This window comes from Triticum aestivum, chromosome 1A, assembly GCF_018294505.1.
Source record: "Triticum aestivum cultivar Chinese Spring chromosome 1A, IWGSC CS RefSeq v2.1, whole genome shotgun sequence".
NCBI lineage: Eukaryota > Viridiplantae > Streptophyta > Magnoliopsida > Poales > Poaceae > Triticum > Triticum aestivum.
In genome coordinates, this window is record NC_057794.1 from 571,235,284 (window position 1) to 571,257,033 (window position 21,750).

General features: G+C 44.9%; 1 protein-coding gene across 1 annotated transcript; it reads left to right on the forward strand.

The window, feature by feature from the left end:
- Positions 1 to 8,498: 8,498 nt before the first annotated feature.
- On the forward strand, positions 8,499 to 11,713 carry LOC123068750 (peptidyl-prolyl cis-trans isomerase E). The gene is made up of 3 exons (XM_044491385.1): positions 8,499 to 8,836; positions 9,059 to 9,321; positions 9,615 to 11,713. Exons 1-3 carry the CDS (start codon positions 8,565 to 8,567, stop codon positions 9,692 to 9,694), a joined length of 615 nt encoding a protein of 204 aa, XP_044347320.1. The 5' UTR covers positions 8,499 to 8,564; the 3' UTR covers positions 9,695 to 11,713.
- The last annotated feature ends 10,037 nt before the right edge of the window (positions 11,714 to 21,750 follow it).

The following is a 21,750-nucleotide window of genomic DNA, read 5'->3' on the forward strand; positions in this document are numbered from 1 at the left end:
ACCCAACTCCTTCCAGAAGCACATCGAATGATAGCAGCCTCAAAACCTGTGATGCAACGTTTCTTTGCGTTCGCAAGCCGGGCAGAAGACACCAGGTTTGATTTTCCTCTACGGAGTAGCTCGGATCCCACCGCTAGGCCGTTTCTAATCAGCCTCCATACGTGGATGATTGCCTTACCCGGTGCACTCGTGCTCCAAAGCTCCAGCCAGCCTCGGTGTGTTGCTACCGAAGAGGACGAGCCGGGCTGTCCCGATCTCGCCCGTTTCTTTTCCATACACAGATGATAAGCTAACTTGACCAAAAAATGACCGTTCTTTGTGAAGTTCCAAGCCAGGGTGTCTTCTATGCCCGGGCCCCGACACAAATCTGCATAATATCATCAACGTCTCCCTCTGAGAACATCGCCTCCAGTTTTGGACGATCCTACCCTGTAGCATCTGCATTTAGGAGATCACTCACTCGCGTGATCCCTGGCACAAACACTTGGCCCAGTGGCCGAAGGCTACCTTTGCGTGGTATCCAGCTATCATGGTGGATGCGAATGCTCGATCTGTCCCCCACTCTTCATATAAGTCCCTCAAGCAACAAGTCACGATCAAACAAAATGCTTTTGAAAGTGTTGGAAGCACCACTCGGACGTGTTGCATTGAGGATTGTCCCATGAGCAAAATAACGTGCCTTGAGGACACGTGCACACAGGGAAGAGGGGACTTGCATAATCATCCACGCTTGCTTTGCCAATAGCGCTTGATTAAAAGCCTACATATCCTGAAAACCCATTCCTCCCTCGCGTTTGCTCGCGCACATTTTCTGCCAAGCGATCCCGTGCACCTTTTTCTCACCGTTAGCTTCATCCCATCAAAAGTTGGAAGAGATAGATGTCAGGTTCCCGCACAATTTCTTGGTGAGCTGGAAGCAACTCATGGTGAAAGTTGGGGTAGACTGGAGCCCCGATTCAACCAACACCTCCCGAGCCTTCTTAGATAATCCTTGCCCCTTCCATCCCATGACCTTTCCCTTAGCACTCTCCCGGGCGTATTTAAAAGTACCTTCCTTGGACTTCCCCACAGCGGTAGGCAGACCCAAATATTTCTCACTCAGCGCTTCTGAATTGATTCCGATGACCGCCTTCAGCTGTTCTTTGCTCTCCTCCGTGCTCCTCTTTCCAAAAAATATAGACGACTTTTGCATATTAACTTTCTGTCCCGATGCCATCTCATAGTCCCCTAAGATCGCTTTGAGAGTAAGAAGATTACTCTCAGATCCTTCAATAAACACAATGCTATCATCCGCAAAAAGAAGATGGGAAACCATGGGCGAGCACGCACATGCATGCTGGTGCAGCTGCAGCCAGCATCAGGTTCACAGACCGGCTACCATTCCTACAAAAAACAAACTGCAGAAATCATGGAAAAATATATATAATTAGGGTGTTTTTTAACACAGTACAGACGCAAGCGCTCATATACACGCGCATACACTCGCCCCTATGAACGCACACACTCACACCCTACCCCCATGAGCACCTCCGAAAGACTGAGCTAGCATATCATCTTGAAATTTACGAGTCACCGTAGGCACCTCGTCGTCGACGGGAACGTCTCCTCCCACTGAATGTGCATCGCCGAAATCCTAAAATAAATTCAGAAATAAATGCGAGCACCAGGACTTGAACCCTGGTGGGCTGGGGATATCACAGTCTCTCTAACCATTCAACCACGGGTTGGTTCGCAATTAGGGTGTTTTTTAAGGATAAGAATTAGGGTGTTTAACATGGCAGACTAAGGAAAAAATTGGTCTCTCTAAAAATCATGGCAAACTTATAAAACTTTCCGTGGTATTAAAAAAATTGTCATCTATCCATCTATTCTATCTATCTACTATCTATCCGTTGTATATTAAAAGTAAAATAAAGCAAACCAGGAGCAAGATAAATATGCTAGAAAATTCCACGTTAATTAGAAAACACTGGCCCTCGATCTGATTAACTTTTATAAATAGGATTATGTACATATATCAAACAAAATATACTGTATTTGGTAAAAAAAAACTGTGCATCCCTCGAAAAGAAATTTGTTTTTTGGCTTTCAAAAGGCAAACTGATCTCTTTCTTTTAACATAAGACTCTTCATAAATAATATGCTTAGCCTCAAACTTACACGATAGATTCCCCTAAAAAAACCTGATGTGATAGATGCACACGTACATATGTATTCGAAGATTGCATGCATCCAAGAAAATAGGTAAAAACAAATCAGACTTGTGACGCACTCGATTCAATCGTACACTAATTATACACGTAAATGTGTACGATCAAAATCAAGGACTCACGGGAAGATATCACAACACAACTCTAGACATAATTTAAAATAATACAAGCTTTATATTACAAGCCAAGGGCCTCAGTGGCTCGAATACACAAGAGTCAGCGGAAGCAACAATATTTGAGTATAGACAAAAGATAAATAAGTTTGCCTTAAGAAGGCTAGCACAGAAGCAACAACGATCGAAAAGGCAAGGCCTTCTGTCTGGGAGCCTCCTAACTACTCCAAGTCGTCAGTGGCCGGCACGTAGTAGTAGGCATTCTCGGGGTAGCAGTAGTCATCAGTGGTGTCGTCAGGCTCCTGGGATGCGTCATCTGGTCGCAACAATCGGGTATGGGGAAAAAGAGGTAGCAAAGCAACTGTGAGTACTCATCCAAAGTACTCGCAAGACTTACATCAGATTTAAACTAAGTATGCATCTGTATCAAAGGAAATGGGCTGTATCTGTGGACTAAACTACAGAATGCTAGAATAGAGGAAAGTCTTAGTCCTATCGATGACTAGCATCTTCTGGAAACCACCATCTTGCAGCAACATGAGGGAGTAGAGTAGCATAAAGTAAAGTAGCAGCAGTGTTATCAATCTCGGCCAGAGATCCTTTCTCGACTCCCTGCGAGAAAGCAATCCCAGAGCCATACTATCCATTCATCATAACCATGTCTCATGTCAAGTATCCAGTTCTAGTTGTATCGGTCGGGATACAACTCCAAGTGTCCGTTACTATAGGACAGGCTATCGATAGATGTTTTCTTCCCTGTAGGGCTGCACCAACTTACCCACCACGCTCGATTAACTCCGGCTGGACACACTTTCCTGGGTCATGCCCGGCCTCGGCCAAACAATACGCCGCAACCCGACCTAGGCTTAATAGAGAGGTCAGCACGCCGGACTAAACCTATGCCCCCAGGGGTCATGGGCCATCTCCCCAGGAACTCCTGCATGTTGCGTACGCGGCCGGTGAGCATACCTAGCTACCTCCTTCAAAAAGGCAGGTGCTTACCAGTCCAACCCGGCGCGCGCCGCTCAGTCGTTGACGTCTATTAAGCTTCGACTGATGCATACGACGCAGAACTCCCATACTATGCCCACGTGATGGTTAGTGCTATCAGGCCAGAGGCCCCTCGGATCAAATATCCAAATCGTAGTGGATTAGGAGCACGCGGTAACGAGCAGAGACTCACGATCGATGTGACCCCGTCGCCCTGTCTCGAGTACTTGCGGCAAGGGCTAAGAATGCCCGGCCACGCCTCGTGAGTATCTCGCGGGCACCTTCCAGGTCAACCCGACTCCACATCACTCGCTATTAAGCTCGCGCGGGTACCCCTCGGGGCCGACCCGTCTTTAGTAACATGATTCAGTGTAAAGTCATAGTAACCATAGTAACTGTGTGCCTAACACCAAGGGAAAAACCCGAGGAATCACCCCCGGTGAATTCCACTCGATGTTATCATCAAGGTGAACGTCAGAGGATCCACCCTCGAGGTTCACGCTTGAGGGGTTGCATGACAGAGCCGTAACGGAAGTGGTTAAGGAGGAAATCACCCTCGATGACCACGACCAGATAGTTACACTACAGAGATCTCATCAGGAGTGATGTATGAGGTTCCACCCTCGGCACTCGATGGTAACTCTGCAAAGTCGAGCAACAAAAGGGGAAAGTGATGTGCGGTGTCGGGGCCTGGATGTCGATCATGTTGATCGAGTCATCGAACATAAAGCGAGGCAACTGGGACAAGGTGGGGGTCACTGATGGATCACTAACCAACCCATACTAAGCAGTTTAGGATAAGCAGGTGAGGTAACAATAAGCAGGTAACAAAAACAGGCTATGCATCAGAGTAGGATCATACAGAAAGCAGTAGTAGTTCTAATGCAAGCATGAGAGAGAAAGAAATGGGCGATATCGGAATGCTCAAGGGGGGGGGGGTTGCTTGCCTGGAAGCTCTGCTGAAAAAGAAGAAGTGTCGTCGACGTAGTCGATCACAGGGGCAACATTGGTCTCGGGGTCTACCGGAGGGAAGAGAGGGAAGAAACAGTAAATACAGAGCAAACAATGCATCACAAGGCATAACATAGTAACACGCAGCGCTAGGAGTGTTCTAACATAGTGCTGCATGATACAGGTGAAGCGGGAATTCAACCGGGAAGGTATTCCCGGTTCCGGACCTGTGTCAGACAGATGACCGGAGGGGGAAAGTTCCATGTTCAGATAGTTAGAGGCATCTGACAGGAAAACGGATCGCGTATTCGGATTCGTTTCATTTTTCTGAGCAACTTTCATCTAGAAAATATTTTCATCCGAGCTACGGTTTATTTTATATGAATTTCTAAATTTTAACCAATATTCTAGAAATTATTATTAATTCAAAAATCATTTTCTCTTCCTAATCTTCCGCTAATAATAATAAAGCAGCCATCGCTTCTGGTCGTACGTCATCGGAATTTTTACAGAAAAGCCCCTCTGTTTCTGAGAATTCAACCCGCAAACCATGTTTAAGTGAATATGGAAAAATGATTCATTTTTACGAAACAGACCCTAGGTTTGTAACAATTCAGCCTGCGATCCTTTGTTCTATCATATCCATACGCTTTCTTCCGAGAGCGGTGGGCCGACGCCCTTCACGGCGGCGACAGCTCCGGGTGGGCTCATGGGCGAGCATGCCGCAGGAGGCTTCACGGCGGTCGGCGGACGTGTCGCAACTTGCCTCCATCCCCGGCCTCTTTCGTCGTCAGCCCGCAAGATCCCCTGGTCGTAGTCGCGTCGGGAAGAGGTGGAGCGAGGCAGGGGCGGAGATGGCAGCGCCAGAGGCAGTCTGGCGCGGACGGCGGCGGCCATGGTGCTGGTCTTCGGCGTAGAGGAAGCAGAGGTCCGGCGCATGGGGCTCCCGCTCCTCTCTGTGTGCGTGTGTGAATGGCTAATTTGAGGCAGTGTTTCGTTTTTTGCAGGGGCGGCCATGGCAGGGAGGTGGGACTGCGCTGGGCAACAGTTGGCGCCCATTACACAGACGAGACCGGTGGCGGCCTTGCGGTGGTGCGGTCGGCGAGGACCTGCCGGATCTCCTCGGATCCGGTGGAAAATGGCGCGCAGGCGGCAGATCTAGAAGGAAAGCGGCATGAGCTTGGAGCACGACAGTTGGCGGGTGCAACACGGCGTCGGGTACAGAGCAAGATGAGCGGGAGAGAAGGGAGGACAGAGGAAGGAGATGGGATGCCGGAGGGCGAGAGAAGGGAGCGGTGAGGTGCAGCGTCCTCCTCCTCCTGCTGCTCGCCGGTGACTCATTGGCCATCGGCGCGAGGTGGGGCTCGGGTGTGCGGAGGAGTAGGGGATCGAGGGAGCTCTCCATCCTCGCGGCTGGAGGCGCGCCAGCCAGTGGAATATCTGGTGGTTGTGCCCGGCGCAACCGGTGCCTCGCTCGGCTTTGTCGCCTCGGTGTCGTGCATCAGCACCGGCCTAACCGTGCTCGCCAGTCCCCGGCACCCTCCTGGTGCGGCACCGATAGGGGGGGTATTTTGTTGGGCCACCGCGGCCGCGCACTCCAGGAGTGGAGTGCATCGTCGGCTTGGAGAGGTCGCCAACAGGAGATCAGGGGCAGGGGGGCGGCTGTTGTGGCTCTGCGGTGGAGCACGGCCAGGAGGAGTGAACTTGGGGCGGGGCGACGCCAAGCCGCCCTCATGGGCTGGATAGAAGAGAAGAGCAGCGAGTGGTTAGGTGGATGGAGCAGAGGAGGAAAGGAGCGGGTGGTGACTGATGAGGTAGCAGGAGGAGGAAGATGGAGCCATGGATGGAGGCGGAGCGACCGCGCTAGGTGAGGCGATGCGTGTGGATAAGGAGCGGTGAGATAGCTCCTCGATGGGGACTTGTGCTTTTTTTTTAATGATGAAATTGTTGCTGCTACCGACTAGAAGCTGCTGGAGTTTTATTTATATTTGATAGAGATTTGAGGGGAAGCTGCTGGATGTTGCTATGCGTGCTAACCATGCTAGGCTGCTAGCATCGGCTACAATTTTTTTTTTCCGGATGAGCACCAAATCAACTAGGAAGGATCCTGGGAGTTCCTAGTTGATTGTCGCGTGCATTTACACCAGTTAAAGGTTTGTCCAAAGATTTAATTTTTTTAATAGACAAAAGTCCCTGGTTTCATGAAGAATGCGTATTTGACCTTTTAAGAATTACTAGCAAAAGAGCCCGTGCGTTGCAACGGGAGATTTTTTCTTCCTAATCTTCAATGGCCATGGCCATATTTTGTTGCATCATCGAGATACACTATCACTCTCAATTTCGTGAAATCATGAACAATTTTTAAAATCATGATCATTTTTTAAAACTCGTGCACATATTTGAAATCATGAACATTTTTAAAATTTGTGAACACTTTTTCAAATTTTTGAACATTTTCTAAAATTAAAAATATTTCTTGAATTCATGAACATTTTATACTATTTGCAAACAGTTTTTAAAATTGTGAACATATTTTATTTTATTTTTTATTTTATGTGCAAATGGGCGAACAAATGATGGATGAAAATCTGGTAATAAGGGACGTATAAAAAAAGGGAGTAAGAAACATGAGGAAGAAGGTTGAGTCATCTAAAATGTAAGAGACGTATAGGAAAATGGTTGTGTATTCCTGGGAGTACGTACTCCCGCTTCTCATATACCACATAAATGAATCTTTTATACCACTTCATTATTTTTAATATACTTCATTAGTAATTATTAGATACCCCAAAATGAGTTCCATGAAAAAATTCATGTGAGTCTACATATTTTTAAATGTTTACGTATATACTGATGTGTTTGTACGTGAAAAAAGTATATTAACAAAAGTGCATCGCAGATAATATTTTTTCAACAAAACTCGTATTGGGGTATCTTAGAATATTTAATGAAGTATATTGAGAATAATAAAGAGATATAATTAATGCGTATATGAGGTATATTGAGAAATGGGAGTACATACTCCCAGAAGTACAGAAGAGGAGTTCTATATATATATATATATATATATATATATATATATATATATATATATATATATATATATGTGCTCCCTCCGTTATTGTTGGTGGTTTTGCTTTACTTATGACAAAAATAGCATGTTTTTGCAGAATAAAGTATTACTTCATCAGCAAGAATTACATGCTCCCTCCGTTAATGTTGTTTATTTAATGGTTGACAAAATGATGGTTTAACGAAGTCTCGAGGGAGAAGGTAGTATTATTATTCCCTCCGTTCCAAAATAGATGACTCAACTTTAGACTAAGTTTAGTATAACGTTGGGTCATCTATTTTGGAACGGAGGGAGTAGCTTTTAAGTTACACGTTTTGTGCTTATATCAAATTGTGGATCTTCTCTTGGTTGCCAACACCAACTCCCTACCTTTGCCAACAAAAAATTGAGTCCAATGTGTCCGATAGAATATCACATCACTCTTTTCTTTGGAGTGCCAGGTACAAGACACCAGCGTGCCAAAATTGCAGTGTAGCAACATAGAGGGCAGAGTAGCTCAAATGTTTACCAGATACATTACTTTATTTTCCGCAAACTCTAATTTTGGCCATTGCATGTTAATGATACACCATCTTTAGTAGTCTTTGCAAATCTAAATAAAAAGCAAAGGGAATTAATCCAGCCCACATGGATAGCAAGCAGATGCATATCGTCGTATCTCAATATTTAGATCGACTGCCACTACAATAAAAGATGATGAGCTTTCTACACATTTTCTTATGCCTTATTGTGGATCTCACGTTCTATGGTTTAAGCACATGTAATATTTTTGTAGCACATATTTGTCTCCTATAATGCTATAGTTTAAAATTCAAGCCCAGCCAGCACACGAAGAGTAGCGGTGAAGGAGAAGGAGGAAGAGAAGAAGAGAAGTAGTTTAATGGTAAAAAGAATTTGACAATGCCACCTGAGATAGATGAGGATCTATATGATGTTTTTTTTGCAAAGGGTCCATATGGTGTTGTATCATTCAAATATGTATGCCCCGTTGCAACGCACGGGCACCTTTATTACTAGTTATTTTTTAATAATAAAACACGGATTGAGTCTTCGGGTTCACCGTCGTGGACTTTTTACACAGAGGTATCTGTAGTTTTTAACAATTGAACCCGCGGTACTGTTTTTAAGTGGTGAACAGAGAAAGCGTTTCGTGGCCGGTGGGTTGTGCCTCATGGACTCGGATCAGATTTATAAAAAAGAACACACGAACTTGGGATCTCCTCCTCGATGCGTAAGGGTATGGCGCCGCCGTCGCCGCTGCCGCCACGCGCGGCCGGTCTTCTCGGATCTCCTCCTCGATGCGTAAGGGTACGGCGCCGCTGCCACCGCCACCACGCGCGGCCGGTCTTCTCCGTCCATCCGTTCTTGGGGTCCCCTGCTTCTGCTTTCCTCCCCGCAAGCAATCCCCGGCTCCTACCGACCCCGCAGCTTCATCGTCGCAGTCGCCACCACCGTCGCCTCCATGAACCAGCCGGTGCAGAAGAACACCCCCTACATAGGTACACGGTGGCACCATCCTCCCTCACTAACCTCTTCTCTGCCGCCGCTGTCCGCGCTCGGTCGCTCGCCAGCTGTTTGACGAAATTTCTCAGCGAGATGCGCATGGTTCGCCCCCGGCTGCTCTCCGGGTTGCTTCCCCGGTTGCGAAAGGACCTTGCCTTTTCTTGTTCCTGTGCGATGGAAAACTAAGCCGAGCTCCGTCCCTGCTTTCGTCGGCGCAGGTGGACTGGCGGAGGAGGGGGAGAGAAGATCCTGCATGCGGTGTTCGTGCCGTTCAGGGAGAACAAGGGCGTCAAGGGGCCGCTCGACCAGGCCACGCAGAAGCACTGCTCCTTTGGGTTCTTCACGTTCCTGGAGCGCGAGAACACCGCCACCTCCATGGACAACATGGATGGCACCGAGTTCTTCGGCCGCGTCCTCACCGTGAACTACGCCTTCCCCGAGAAAATCAAGGGAGGGGAGCAGGGATGGGCTGCGCAGCCAGGTATGTCCCGTGCTTCTCCTCTGTTCAATTACGTCACGCTCTGCTTTCGTGCTTGCGTACCTGGTTGCTTGACACTAGGGTTAGGGTTGCCAAATGTTTTTCTTACCTGGTATGAAGTTGGAAGATTAAGGGCGAGGAATTTTTAGGACGCGATTAGACTAAAGCCTAAAGATCGATATGGTGTTAATGTCTGTGAATTATGCTTTTGTATTGTGGTTTGTCTTTACGTTCTCATTATAAGGATTTACTACAGTTCAAATTGATAGAAAAATGAATTGTCCATGTACATTAAGTTTTTGTGCTGAGTCAAGGAGAAAAGTCAGCCACCGCCGCGGCGACATGTCGCGGCCATGTGAGTGTGTGGACGGGCTGACTGGTGATGGCACTTGGGGAACAAGAGCATGGGAAGCCAGGCCTTAGGAGCAAGGGCGATGGGCAGCGCGAGGACCTCGACAGTGTAGCGGTGCCTACTGGTTCTACAGGTTCTTCTCTCTCCCTTGCTTTCTCTGCCTCAATCCCAATCTTACCTCTACTTGCCGTACCATGTACATCATGTAGAACAAACTGGTTATGGAGGTGAGTGTCCCATCCATGACAAGCATAGAGCACCCACGAACTGAAACAGAGCACTGGTGTTCAGTTAGACCAGAGGAGCACACACACGATCATGTTTTGGGAACCACTGCATCATAATTTTTCGTTTTAAACTGAGTGCTGGTTAAATAAGCACAACCCTCTTATTACAAGGTTAAGTTCAACTCGACACCAGCAATATTGGCTTGTAATGAGCTAGATTGGCTGAGACTGGACATTATGGAAAATGGTAGCATAGTCTTTGTATGCTTATTTTTTTAATCGACAACACTCTAGAGTCTTGATGCTTAACTGTTGCTTTGAAATATTTGGATTGCATATTAAACTAGAGTTTCAGTGTTGAAATTTGATACCTTGCATTAGAGAGGTATAAACACTAGACAACAAGGTGACTTTGATGCAAGCTAACCGTTTACGTGAGGCTTCAGCGATGTGGATTCCAGCTTACTTTGATGTTTACATGAGACTATTTCTAGATTACCGGATCTAATATTTGCTGATTGTAGTGTGAGCCAATGAAATCAGATGATGTTTCTCAATGGGGAAATTTGGATGTTGTGTGTTACCTGTTGTTTCTTCATAACACACAGCTAAATTTCAGATTATCTTCATTGTATAGCTAATCCTCTGCCCCTCTGTAGTAAGCCTAGAATTTGAATATTTTGTACTTTGACAGTTTAGCATATACCATCTTCTTAGATTTCTTCTATTAATGTTAATAGAGTGTATAATTATTTCCTAATCAGAATTAAGAACTGTTCCCGACCAAAATAATTAAGCCAGGACCCAGATTAGTGATGAAATACTTGAGTTGTACAACAACTGAATTGCATCATTTCTATTTTATACAGCAGCCAGGACCCAGATTAGTGATGTTTATATGAACAGAAAACCGTATGAGATTTTCATGACAATATGTATGATCTCTACTTGTAAAGACTGGTACTTTAAGCCTAGAGGGACCCCTTTTGGAAAATATAAAGAAATTTTCAGCTTAGAATGACCCAACGAATTTCCTCATTGAGAAATTTTCAGCTTAGAATGACCGAACAATTTCCAGTTTACTTTAAGTAAGCTTAGAATGACCCAATGAAGTGTACTTTGCATCATACAAAAGGAAATTGTCGTGTACTCAGTATATACTTGTAAAATATAACTAACACATACATAAGAACAGTAAACCATGTCTAAAGTTTGGATCTGTACATAATTTTTTGGTCTACTGAATCTGATTATATTAACTTGGTTGGTGGTCATTGCTTCCTGTTTTAGCTATTTGTACACCTATTTGAGCACACACAATTATTTCTGGCAATTATTCTATAGGGACAGATGAGGCCGCCACAATCCCATGTCTCGCTCAATGTATGAATGACCCCTGAGTATAATTTGCGCCAAGTACTTCAGCTTAGCCTACTTATGTTGTTTTAAGGACAATCATTCTATTTTAGACCATTTGAAAATAAATTGATCTGAAATGTGTAATGCATCTTTTAGTCCTATAATTTTGGATGATAGGCAGTTTGTCAAGTTCACTGGAAGATATTTTAGGAATGGATGATGCAATCTCTGCGGGACTGTGGACCATGCTACTCGGGTTAGAGCGCAAGCTAGCTACTATTTTTAAGAAGGGGTGCCAAGTTGATATAGAGGAGCGTGGAGTTGTGGGGGTCTTGAACAATATTTATTCGGCTAGAGTGTGATATTTTTTTATCATTTATTTGGCTAGAGTATGTGATATTATTTTTATCCCGTTGGGCATGTTTGCTATATACTAATAAAGTATACGGATTGCTTCTGCCCGTTCACCGTCAACATATTACAGAAACTCCTTATGTTTTAAAACGTTTCAATGTTTTGTTCAAAAAAATTGACGTGTGGTTCGTCCGTTTCTAAACATCAACCCCGTATATGTACTTACTGGGCCATAGATACTAATGGGCCTGCTCCTGGGCTTCAGAAGATAAGCAAAAAAAGAATTTTTGGGTGGGATTCGAACTCGGGTCGTTTCCTTCCACCTGCCCAGCAAAACATTATAGTTAGAGATAGAGGCAGGACCAGAGATGGAGGCGAGCTTTCTCGATCTGGGCTAAGTTGGCTTTGTGAAGTTAGGTTAATGCATGACTGGCTTGAAAGGAGCTGGAGTGCTACCAAACAACCCGTAAGTCGGTGATGTCTTCATAGTTCTTCTACACATATTGTTGTTTTTTTAACATCACCGGGAGGCAGAAAAACTGCCCACCTGAATTTTCATATAACCAGATCAAACAAGAGTTACAGAGTAGAGAGGGGTCGAGAGGGAGTGCCCAACTGCACCGAAAAAGCAGCGGAGCTTCTACACATATTGTCACTGGTTTCCATCACTTTTCTTTCCCATAAGGACACCAAATTCCATGGGCATAATGATGATCACTAGAAAATGACTATGTACTCCCTCCGTTTCTAAATACAAGTCTTTTTTAAAGGTTTCAATACAAAATACATACAGATTTATATAGACATACTTTAGAGTATAGATTTACGCATTTTGCTTCGTATGTAGTCCCTTATCGAAATCTCTAGACAAACTTATATTTAGGAACGGTGGGAGTACATATTAAATCTATATACAATTGATGCCCCGTGTAATCACAAAATCAAGGGTTTGGACTAACATTTATTCAAGGCATTTATGTATCATTCAATATAAGTCATTGTTTTAAAATAAATTTACTGAGCTAGAGAAACGAGAAGTTTTTTTCTCCCGTTGCACCATAGTTACTTTGTTCTCAATGGCTTGATTTGAACGCCGAAATTTTATTATCCCTTATCCCGTTACAACGCACGGGCCCTTTTGCTAGTAATACCTAAATTACTACTGGTACCCGAAAGTGTACCACACTTTTGCATTAAAGGCTGACAGATGGGACCCAATTGTTGAGTCAACCCAGTCAACTGTTGACCAGTTGACTGGTCAACGAAGTCAAACGGGCCCACATGTCATTGTCACTTAAATTAACTAGTGTCTAGTAGTTTAAGAAAAAGAGGCCACGTTCCGTTGTTTTACTATACTAAACTAGCAGTAACAGGGTTGGACCCAACACACACGTACGCACACACAGAGCGCACTCACACACACACACACACACGACACACACACAGCACACACAGGACACACACACAGCACACACACAACACACACGACACGCACACACACACACACACGCTCGGCCCTGGCCACAGCCCAAGCCGAGGCCAGCGGCGGCAGTCAGGCGCAGGAGCAAGTAGCAGCTAAGAGCAGCAGTTAACGGCAGCAGGAGAGGCGTTGCAAAGTAGCGGTGACAAGCCAGCGGCGGCGGCGGCAGCGCGGGCAGGCGCGAGCAGCAACGGGCCGACGAGCGCGCGCAGGGTGGCCTCGGGGCAGCGAGGGCGCGGCCGGATCCAGCGGCAGCAACGACGAGTAGCGGTGGGAGCATGAGCAGCACGCAGCAGAAGCAGGCAAGCAGCACGTACACGAGAACTCCGGCGCGGCCATGGCGACTAAGCCATGCACAGGAGCGGCGACTAACGGAGTGGATCGAGGGGCAAAGCAGGGGGATCGGAGGAGGAGCTCATAGGGGGGTTCGTGGACATGGTCGAACGGCGCGGGGATGGTCAGATGCATCGCGCTCGTTGTTAGAGTTGTGTCGAATATAGTGTACAAGGTAGGTTATAGTTGGACTATGAGTTATATTGTGTTTACATAGGATGTGGAGTCGTGTCCTAATAGAACACTTGTATTCTAGACCTCTCATATATAGCGAGGGTAGACACACGATGTAACCTATGTCAACATAATAGCACATGCGCGCAAGGGGGAGCCGGCGGCGTGTGTCGGCGCCCTGGTGGCGGAGGTGCGGTATTGTGACGGTGTCACGGGAAGGAGCGCCCGTAGTCAGGCCCCGAGGATGTAGCCATATCGGTAAACCTCGTTAACAAATCTCGGTATCGTGCTCGTGTGATTGCTTGGTACTCGGATGATCGACGGTATGCATCGAATTTATTCTAACAAGTGGTATCATAAGCAAGGTTCAATTTGAGGATGCGAATCGTTGATCTAGAGGAGAGAAGCGCTCGGCATGGATTAACATTGTTCGTATGGATGTCGCAACGAGTGACATGTACGGACGAGGGGTGATCCGGACAGCGGCGTTTTTTGGAATAGCAATCGGAAGGAGGCAGAGTTCTCGGCAAGATCCAAAGGCTCTGGATCGATCCATCGCACTGCAGCTTCAAGCGTACGCGACGCTACTTCCATCAATCCGATGCAACTGCGTAGACGGCCGGCCTAGGCAAGACCCGAGCATGGGAACCCACCAAGGCACGACGTGCTGATTATCGATCGCAAGGAGCAGCTGCTGGTGTTGACTTGGGCAAGCAAAAGAAGCATTGGAAATTTTGTGCCAAGGAAGCCATGTCACGTGAGAAGACCAGATTTTTCTTTGGTTGGAATTGCTATCAGTACGCGGAGGCTGTTTGTGTACTTGGGCATCACGTTAGTAGCTCGGTTATTTATTCACAAGTCAATCGTACAAAGAATTTGGCACCAAGGGGTATAGGTGGAGAAGTTCAACGGAACTGAGAACTTTGGGTTACGACAGATATGGGTGAAAGATTGTTGGCACAATAGAGATGCTTGCAGGCGTTGCGGAAAGTCGTGTTAGCTAAGATGGAAGTGGGAGCCTTGTGCGTGCCACGCAGTTGGACAAGGTTTGGCTGGATCGGACTAGATAGTCTGATGGATCGACGCAAGTCGGTTGATACAGAAGACGGTGGTGAGATCAGCGATGACGACATTAGAGCGTGATGCCGATGGTGACCGACTTCTGGGCATGGAAACACGTGGCGCAGGCACGAGGCTCGTGCGGCTTTGACAAGACTATGGCGCGGGATTGATTCAAGATGATGTATACACGGAGCTTGAAGTCGATGAGGCGCGTTGGTGGACTGATCATGCCATAGAGTCATGTTGAAGGTGGAGCTGGAGTCTGGAGGACTTCACTCGGTGCTGATTGAGGGGCTACGGCATAAGTCGACAGAGAGTCGAAGTCTATTCAGCGGGAAAAACGAGTGACACGCAGTTCGGACTGGAGCCCAGTGGTCTGATGGAAGTTTGAAACTCGTCATCGGTCGGTGATGATCGGTGGTACTCTGCAGTGGGGGTTGAGTGGTGTGGTTCATGACCCTTGAGACTCGACCGGGACAGCAGAGGCTCGACGCGGTAATAGCGACGAGGCGTGCGGTATGCACGGGACATGGAGACGGGCCAGGGCTCTGGTGGTCATATATGTGATGAGACAACTGCGAATTTGACTTAGGGTGGCTACAAGCAATGATGAAATTCCTTCAAGTTTCAGATAGGCAGTCAAGAAAGGAGCGGTGATATTGAGTTCAGGTAAATCTTATGTGTGACACTCAATATGTGAGTTACTCACTTACACGCAGGTTAGTGATCAGTGTGTGATGACGTTGGACGGATACTCTGGAAGTTGGGAGCACAACCTAGAGTGACGAGGAACTTAATTTTGCTCGAGTGTTGATTGTTGTCAAGAAAAAAAGGGACTACAAGTTGCAGGTGGAGTCATATATGGGGTCTTTGGAGTAGCAGCGGTACTCATGGGATAAACTCAAGTCCAATGTACATGGAAGTTTGACACATGGACGAATTCAAGGTGGTGGAGAATATTTGTCAAGGTGGAGTTTGTTAAAGTTGTGTCGAATATAGTGTACAAGGTAGGTTACAGTTGGACTATGAGTTGTATTGTGTTTACATAGGATGTGGAGTCGTGTCCTAATAGGACACTTGTATCCTAGACCTCTCATATATAGCGGGGGTGGAAACGATGTAACCTATGCCAACATAATAGCACAGGCGCGCAAGGGGGAGCCGGCGGCGTGTGCCGGCGTTCGGGTAGCCGATGTGCGGTATTGTGACGGTGTCACGGAAAAGAGCGCCCGTTGTTAGGCCCCGGGATGTAGCCATATCGATGAACCTTGTTAACAAATTTTGGTGTCGTGCTCGTGTGATTGTTTGGCACTCGGATGATCGACGGTATGGCTCGAATTTATTCTAACACTCGTCGACGAGATGCAACGGCCAGGGCAGAAACCACCTCGATCCCCAGCGTACAGTGCCTCCTAGCTTGATCTAGCGAAGGTAGGCGAAGGAGTCGAGGATGGCGGTGCTCCTGGACGAGCTCCAGCTCGCCGGGAAGGCCAGTGGCCGCGAGGATAGCGATGGCGCGTCGACGACTGCTCGGGAGCAAGGAAACAGAGAGGGAGAGGACGAGTGAGAGGATAAGTGAGGACTAGGGTTTGTCTACAGGGCCGGGAGCGATCTTATCCTCGTCGGGGATGCATCGGATGGTCGATACGGCGGCAAAAACAGCCAGGGCGGCGTGGATGTGCTCCAGGCACAGGTGCTCTGCCTACTGTACGCGAGGATGAGGATAAGGGAGAGATGGGCTGGGCCTAGGTACTGTATCACTCGAGCCGAGTGCATAGTGCACCATTTTCTCTTATTATATTTCTGTTTTTGCCTTTTGCTACTGGTTTTATATAAATGAGCTAGCAAAGAATATTTTTTAGCTGTAAAACTTTTCACAAGAAACAAACACAACAATACTAGAAGGCACAAAAGGTTTGGGGCCATTTGGAGCTGTCTAAGAGTTTTTGAAAAAAGAAAGGCAAAATTAATTACTGTTGGACCACTCAAATAATTCCCAGGGGCATATTTGGGAATTTAGGTGAGGTTGGTTGCAACATGAAAAATACTTAGATAATATTTGCCAAATAATGAACTATTTTGATTGCATGACAAAAGAAGTAAATATTTAACATGCAAATTCAAATTGGAATTTGGCTTTGATTTTGGACAAGTGGCCTATTGGCTTAGTGATCATGATGACATGACCGCCATTAGAGGGAGATCACTGTAGCATGATTCTCGGGGTGTTACAAGATTCTTCCGTCCAAAAACAAGGACGTTTGTCATAGGAAAGAAATGCCTCGTGAATAATACTATGGTCTCAAACTTATGTCATAGATTCCCCTGGAAAAAAATTACATGATAGATGCACACATAGACATGTTTAATGCCGTCTCAGTTAAAAAAATTTCATGCAGCCTAGAGAAAAGAGGCAAAAAGAAATCAGAATCTCCCATCAAAAAACAAGGAACGTATTGTCCTATAAAGAAATGCGTGTTAGTTTACATCCAAAGAAGATTCACACGCACGTTCATCCACTTGCAAAATGGGAAAAAGGAACATCATGTACTTCTACACCTCAGAAACTCAATACATGATCATGTCAACATACTACCTCCATCAATTTGGTGATCAAATATCCCTGCTGTTTAAACCTTAATTCGGCACATCATTTTGCTGCTGCACAAACCTAAATTTCCACTTATGATTATATGCCATGACAATAAACCATAACTTTGTACAAATCACAAATCATCCAGTTTTGCCCCGTGCTTTACTTCTACATACTGAGAAATATGATGCAAATGTCTAAAAGCCACATGAAATAATCAATGCTCTAGGTTGTGGTCCGATGGTTAATTCTACAGACTAAAAAATAGCATGTAGATGACTAAATGTCACATGAGTTAATAAACTATTAGCTCAATAACTAAACTTCAAATATTCGTCAAAAAATATAATATCTGAAAAATTAGTGCCAAGGGAATTCAACTAGATTTGATATCCATGGAACGATCATCCATAACCTATTTTGCACAGTTCGTGTCAAACGGAAGATATCAAATGTCACATATGCATGGAAGGGAAGAATTTGTGGCGAGTAATTACACATGTGCATGCCAAAGGAAAGGAATCAATACCAGTAGAGAATTACCAATGCCAACAAGAACAAGTTTGTTGTTTAGAGAATTCATCGATATGGTTCCATTTTCCCTATCCACAATGCAGTTATGGGCATTTTATTGAAAGGAATTTAGAAAACATTGAATTATAAATCTCATGAGTTTATAATACAGATTGTTTGATATATAAGATTAGAAATCTTACAATGTTCTTCTATATATCCTTTAATTTGAATGGGAAAAGTTTTTTCTCTCATCTAAAGTTGTGGAAAATTAAATGGTCATGTATGGTTTCTTATGTTATTTCTATGATGCACTCAAGCATGCTTTTATGTGAATTTAAGAGGTGTCAACACAACCATGCAGTAAAATTGATAATTTTGATTAAGACTTGGGAATCATGGTGTCCAAGCCTATGTAGTCATGTTAAGAGCTGCCAACACAACATGACTATATATATTGATGATGTTCTAGGAAACTTTCTGTAGAGTTTCTCTAAATTCTAAAGTGACTTCTAACCACGGGGTTCTTGACAGCAAGGGCGCGCCCGTCACCGAGGCGTTCGGAATGTGGGATTTCATCTCCATCAATGATGAGCATGCATGACTTCTCCGGCAAGAAGGTATCAAACATCCAAAACCCTGCCATTCTATTTTTTAAGGACATATGCTAACGATGTTCCATACACATTAATATAAATGCAGATCATTTAACAACCATAAAAAAGGCAATTTTATCAACTGAATCAGCAATGTAGCTTTAATGATGCATTAATAATACAATTCCAGGGCCTAGCGTTTCATATATGATGTGAAACCAATTGGCATTGACATGGAACTATAGTTGCAACAATACCTTGCATTTTTTTTCATGAAATAAATAACGTCATGCATATATTTGGCATCACAAACGCATTGCTTGACTACATATCAATACATTTTTGTTGTTGTCGAAAGAACCCTCAGAAATAGTGTGAATGATGTTTGTTCAAGGAGAGAGACGTCAAATTTATGCTTTGGGGAGATGATGTGTCGAGTTCGCTCAATTCAACTATACTATAATGATCATTTTGTAAATGTACTAGTAAACCATCTTGTTGGCGGATTTTTTCTCCCCATTCCCCACCGTACGACCTACGGGTCTTACTGCAGCAGATGCACAAATTTCCTTATTGCACATGATACATTCTCAGTTATTTAAATGTCGCATGCTATAGATGCAGGTCCACCTAAAAGTGTATCCCATGCAATGAGACAACTAGTGGACGAGGAGCACCATCTGCTTACGGGGCATTGGATTAAAACTAAGGGGCAAGATCCATCTCAGAGGTGGTGTGATGGCATATTTGCAAAATAAACCACATAGCGCAACAGCCCAACATGTAGTTGCATACATTCTTCCACATGAGAGCTTATCCTATGCAACGACACAACTGGTGCACCAGGAGCACCAACAACATATGGGCCATTGGATTTTATAATGAATGGGCAAGATCCAACACAGATGTGGCGTAATAGCATATTTGTAAAAGAAACCCCATAGTTCATTTAAATTGAGCGAACCCGTGGAACAACATCCCCAAACATAGTCATTTCTCTACCTCGCCATCTCCTGTAAGGTTGTATCACATGAGGTAGGGTGAAAGGAATTCGTCCATGTTGTCTTTCTCCCTCTCAGAAACAGTAATAACACAATAATGATGTTTGTTGTTACCCAACAATACAAAAGTATCACAACAATTAGCAGCTCATGGTTATTCACATATGTACTTATAAGATAATGGAATTAGGAAGGAAAGCGTCATCTACATAATTCTCCTAAAGAGAAGCCTGCCTACGCTCTTTGAATATATTGACATTGTCTGACTCTTGTATATGCAGCCGTTCTCCACACATACATTTCGAGACAAGAGAGGAATTCCTTTCAAATCTATTTTTATTTCTAGAAATGAGTCCGCACCACAAGATGCAAGAGGATGAACAAAAACTAAAACCATCTAATTGCAGATGTATATCCAAAAATAAATCGACTACATGATATGGTTGGATAAGATTATTTTATATATAATGCAGAGAATTCAGTAACATTGAAGAATTATGTACAAGATCATGGTCTTTACCCCTAAAATCATTCCGAGTGTTTGATTTGAAGAGCTTGCTCTCACTTGCTGGCGTTCATCTATTGATGCAGAGGTCGGAGATTTCAACCTTCTTTTCAAAAAAAAAAAAATTGCTGACAATCATTCAAATTTTTTGTTTGCATCCTTACAGTTTTTTGTTTACTCCTTTAAGCTGATATGCTACAAGTAATTGACAAACTTGTAGCATGTCAGGTTATAGGAGTGAAGAAAAGGACCCTATACGAAGGATAAAACCCTAGCCATCAGTCTTCCTCACCGATTCCCCACCCATCACCGTCGCTCGAGATCGCCGCTGGTGAAGCCTTGCGACCACCAAGGGTGGCGGCGGCAAAGCATTGCCGTTGAGCTCGGTTTTGGCCGTCTCGAGATTCTACTTTGGTTGTGGATGCAGGGGCCTCCGGCGTCGGCGGTGCCACCGGTGCTGGTCATCTTTGGTATGCCGTCGCCCTTCTCCGTTGTCCCTGCCATTGCCCTCCGCAATGGATGTTGTCCTTGACTCTACTCCGCATTACTAAGTGCTATTCAGGGGCGGACCTACGTAATGCCAACCGGTGTCACAGGACACCGGTAATTGTTTTGATTATGTTATATATATATAGCCCATTTAAGCGTGTGACACCAGTAAACATTGTTGTTGGACACCGGCGAGAAGCCACCAGACTGAGTGCTTGTGCAGCCCATCTAATGGCCCATGCAGTCACGCACTCCCGAGAGTTGATCAATCTGATCGATTGACTCAAAAAAAATTATCTGATCGATTGATTCACTTTGTGTGTATCTGCTCATATTGCCTTTTGGTTTCTCGCCTCCTCTGCACTGAATCCTCATGGCCTCGTCCTCGTCCTATAGGCCAACCCCGTGGCTCACCATCGCATGACATCACGCCGACTTTTTCCCTGGATCGCTGGAGAAAATATTAGGGCAAGGTAACTCCCTTATCTTTTTCAAGTCCAAGCCTCGACTAGAGTTTTGAATCTCAAAGGTCTTAAAATTGAGAATAGGTTATGGTACTTTTTCAAATTTCGGGAGTGGTTCCCATCTGTTTGAAAATTGGATTACTATGATATTCCAAAAAAATTTTGTGATTCACATCTACTTGAGAATTAGATTATTGTGATTTTTCAGGTTTTCGTGGTGATTTCCTAATTTACCAATAAACTTTGTTTCCTTAGTTTGGAATTTTGTATGTATATAATCAACTTGTATTTGAATTGTTGAGTGATTCTTTTATGAAAATCATGTACTACGAGCATGATTTTAAATTGTTCGTGAAATCTTCGTGATCGCGCCACAATTGCTGTTGGAGAGCCTCGAGACTACAATGTGGTAACCTCTATGAAATCCTCAAATTCAGCAAAAACTTTCAAATATCGTATATCCCCGATGGAAAACTACTCGCTATAGCTGCTGAGAGAGGCTGCCCCAAAAATTTTTCTCCCCCAAATAAAAGCAATGACTACATGGGACACCGGGACATTTTCGTTCTGGGTCCGCCCCTGGTGCTATTATAGAAATTTCTTAGGAACCCTCATTTCCAAATGTTCCATCGGCCCACCTCTCAGCTGGATCTTGTCATAAGTGGCTCGTGCATCAGGTGCACGCAAGCTCATTGTTGTGCCGTATTCTCGTGCTCGGCGTTCATCCTGTCATAGTGTGATGTCACTATCGGCGTGCTCCACGCTTCTCTTGTCATCGACCGCCGCTGTCGGTCGATGTTGAGCACGGGAAATAAACTGCCAAAGCTTTCAGCATGTCGTACACTCATAGTTGGCGTACGTGCTTCTGATTTGAAAACCAGGACGTATACAGTATACACACATGAGGGTGCATGCGGTTGCAGCCAGCGT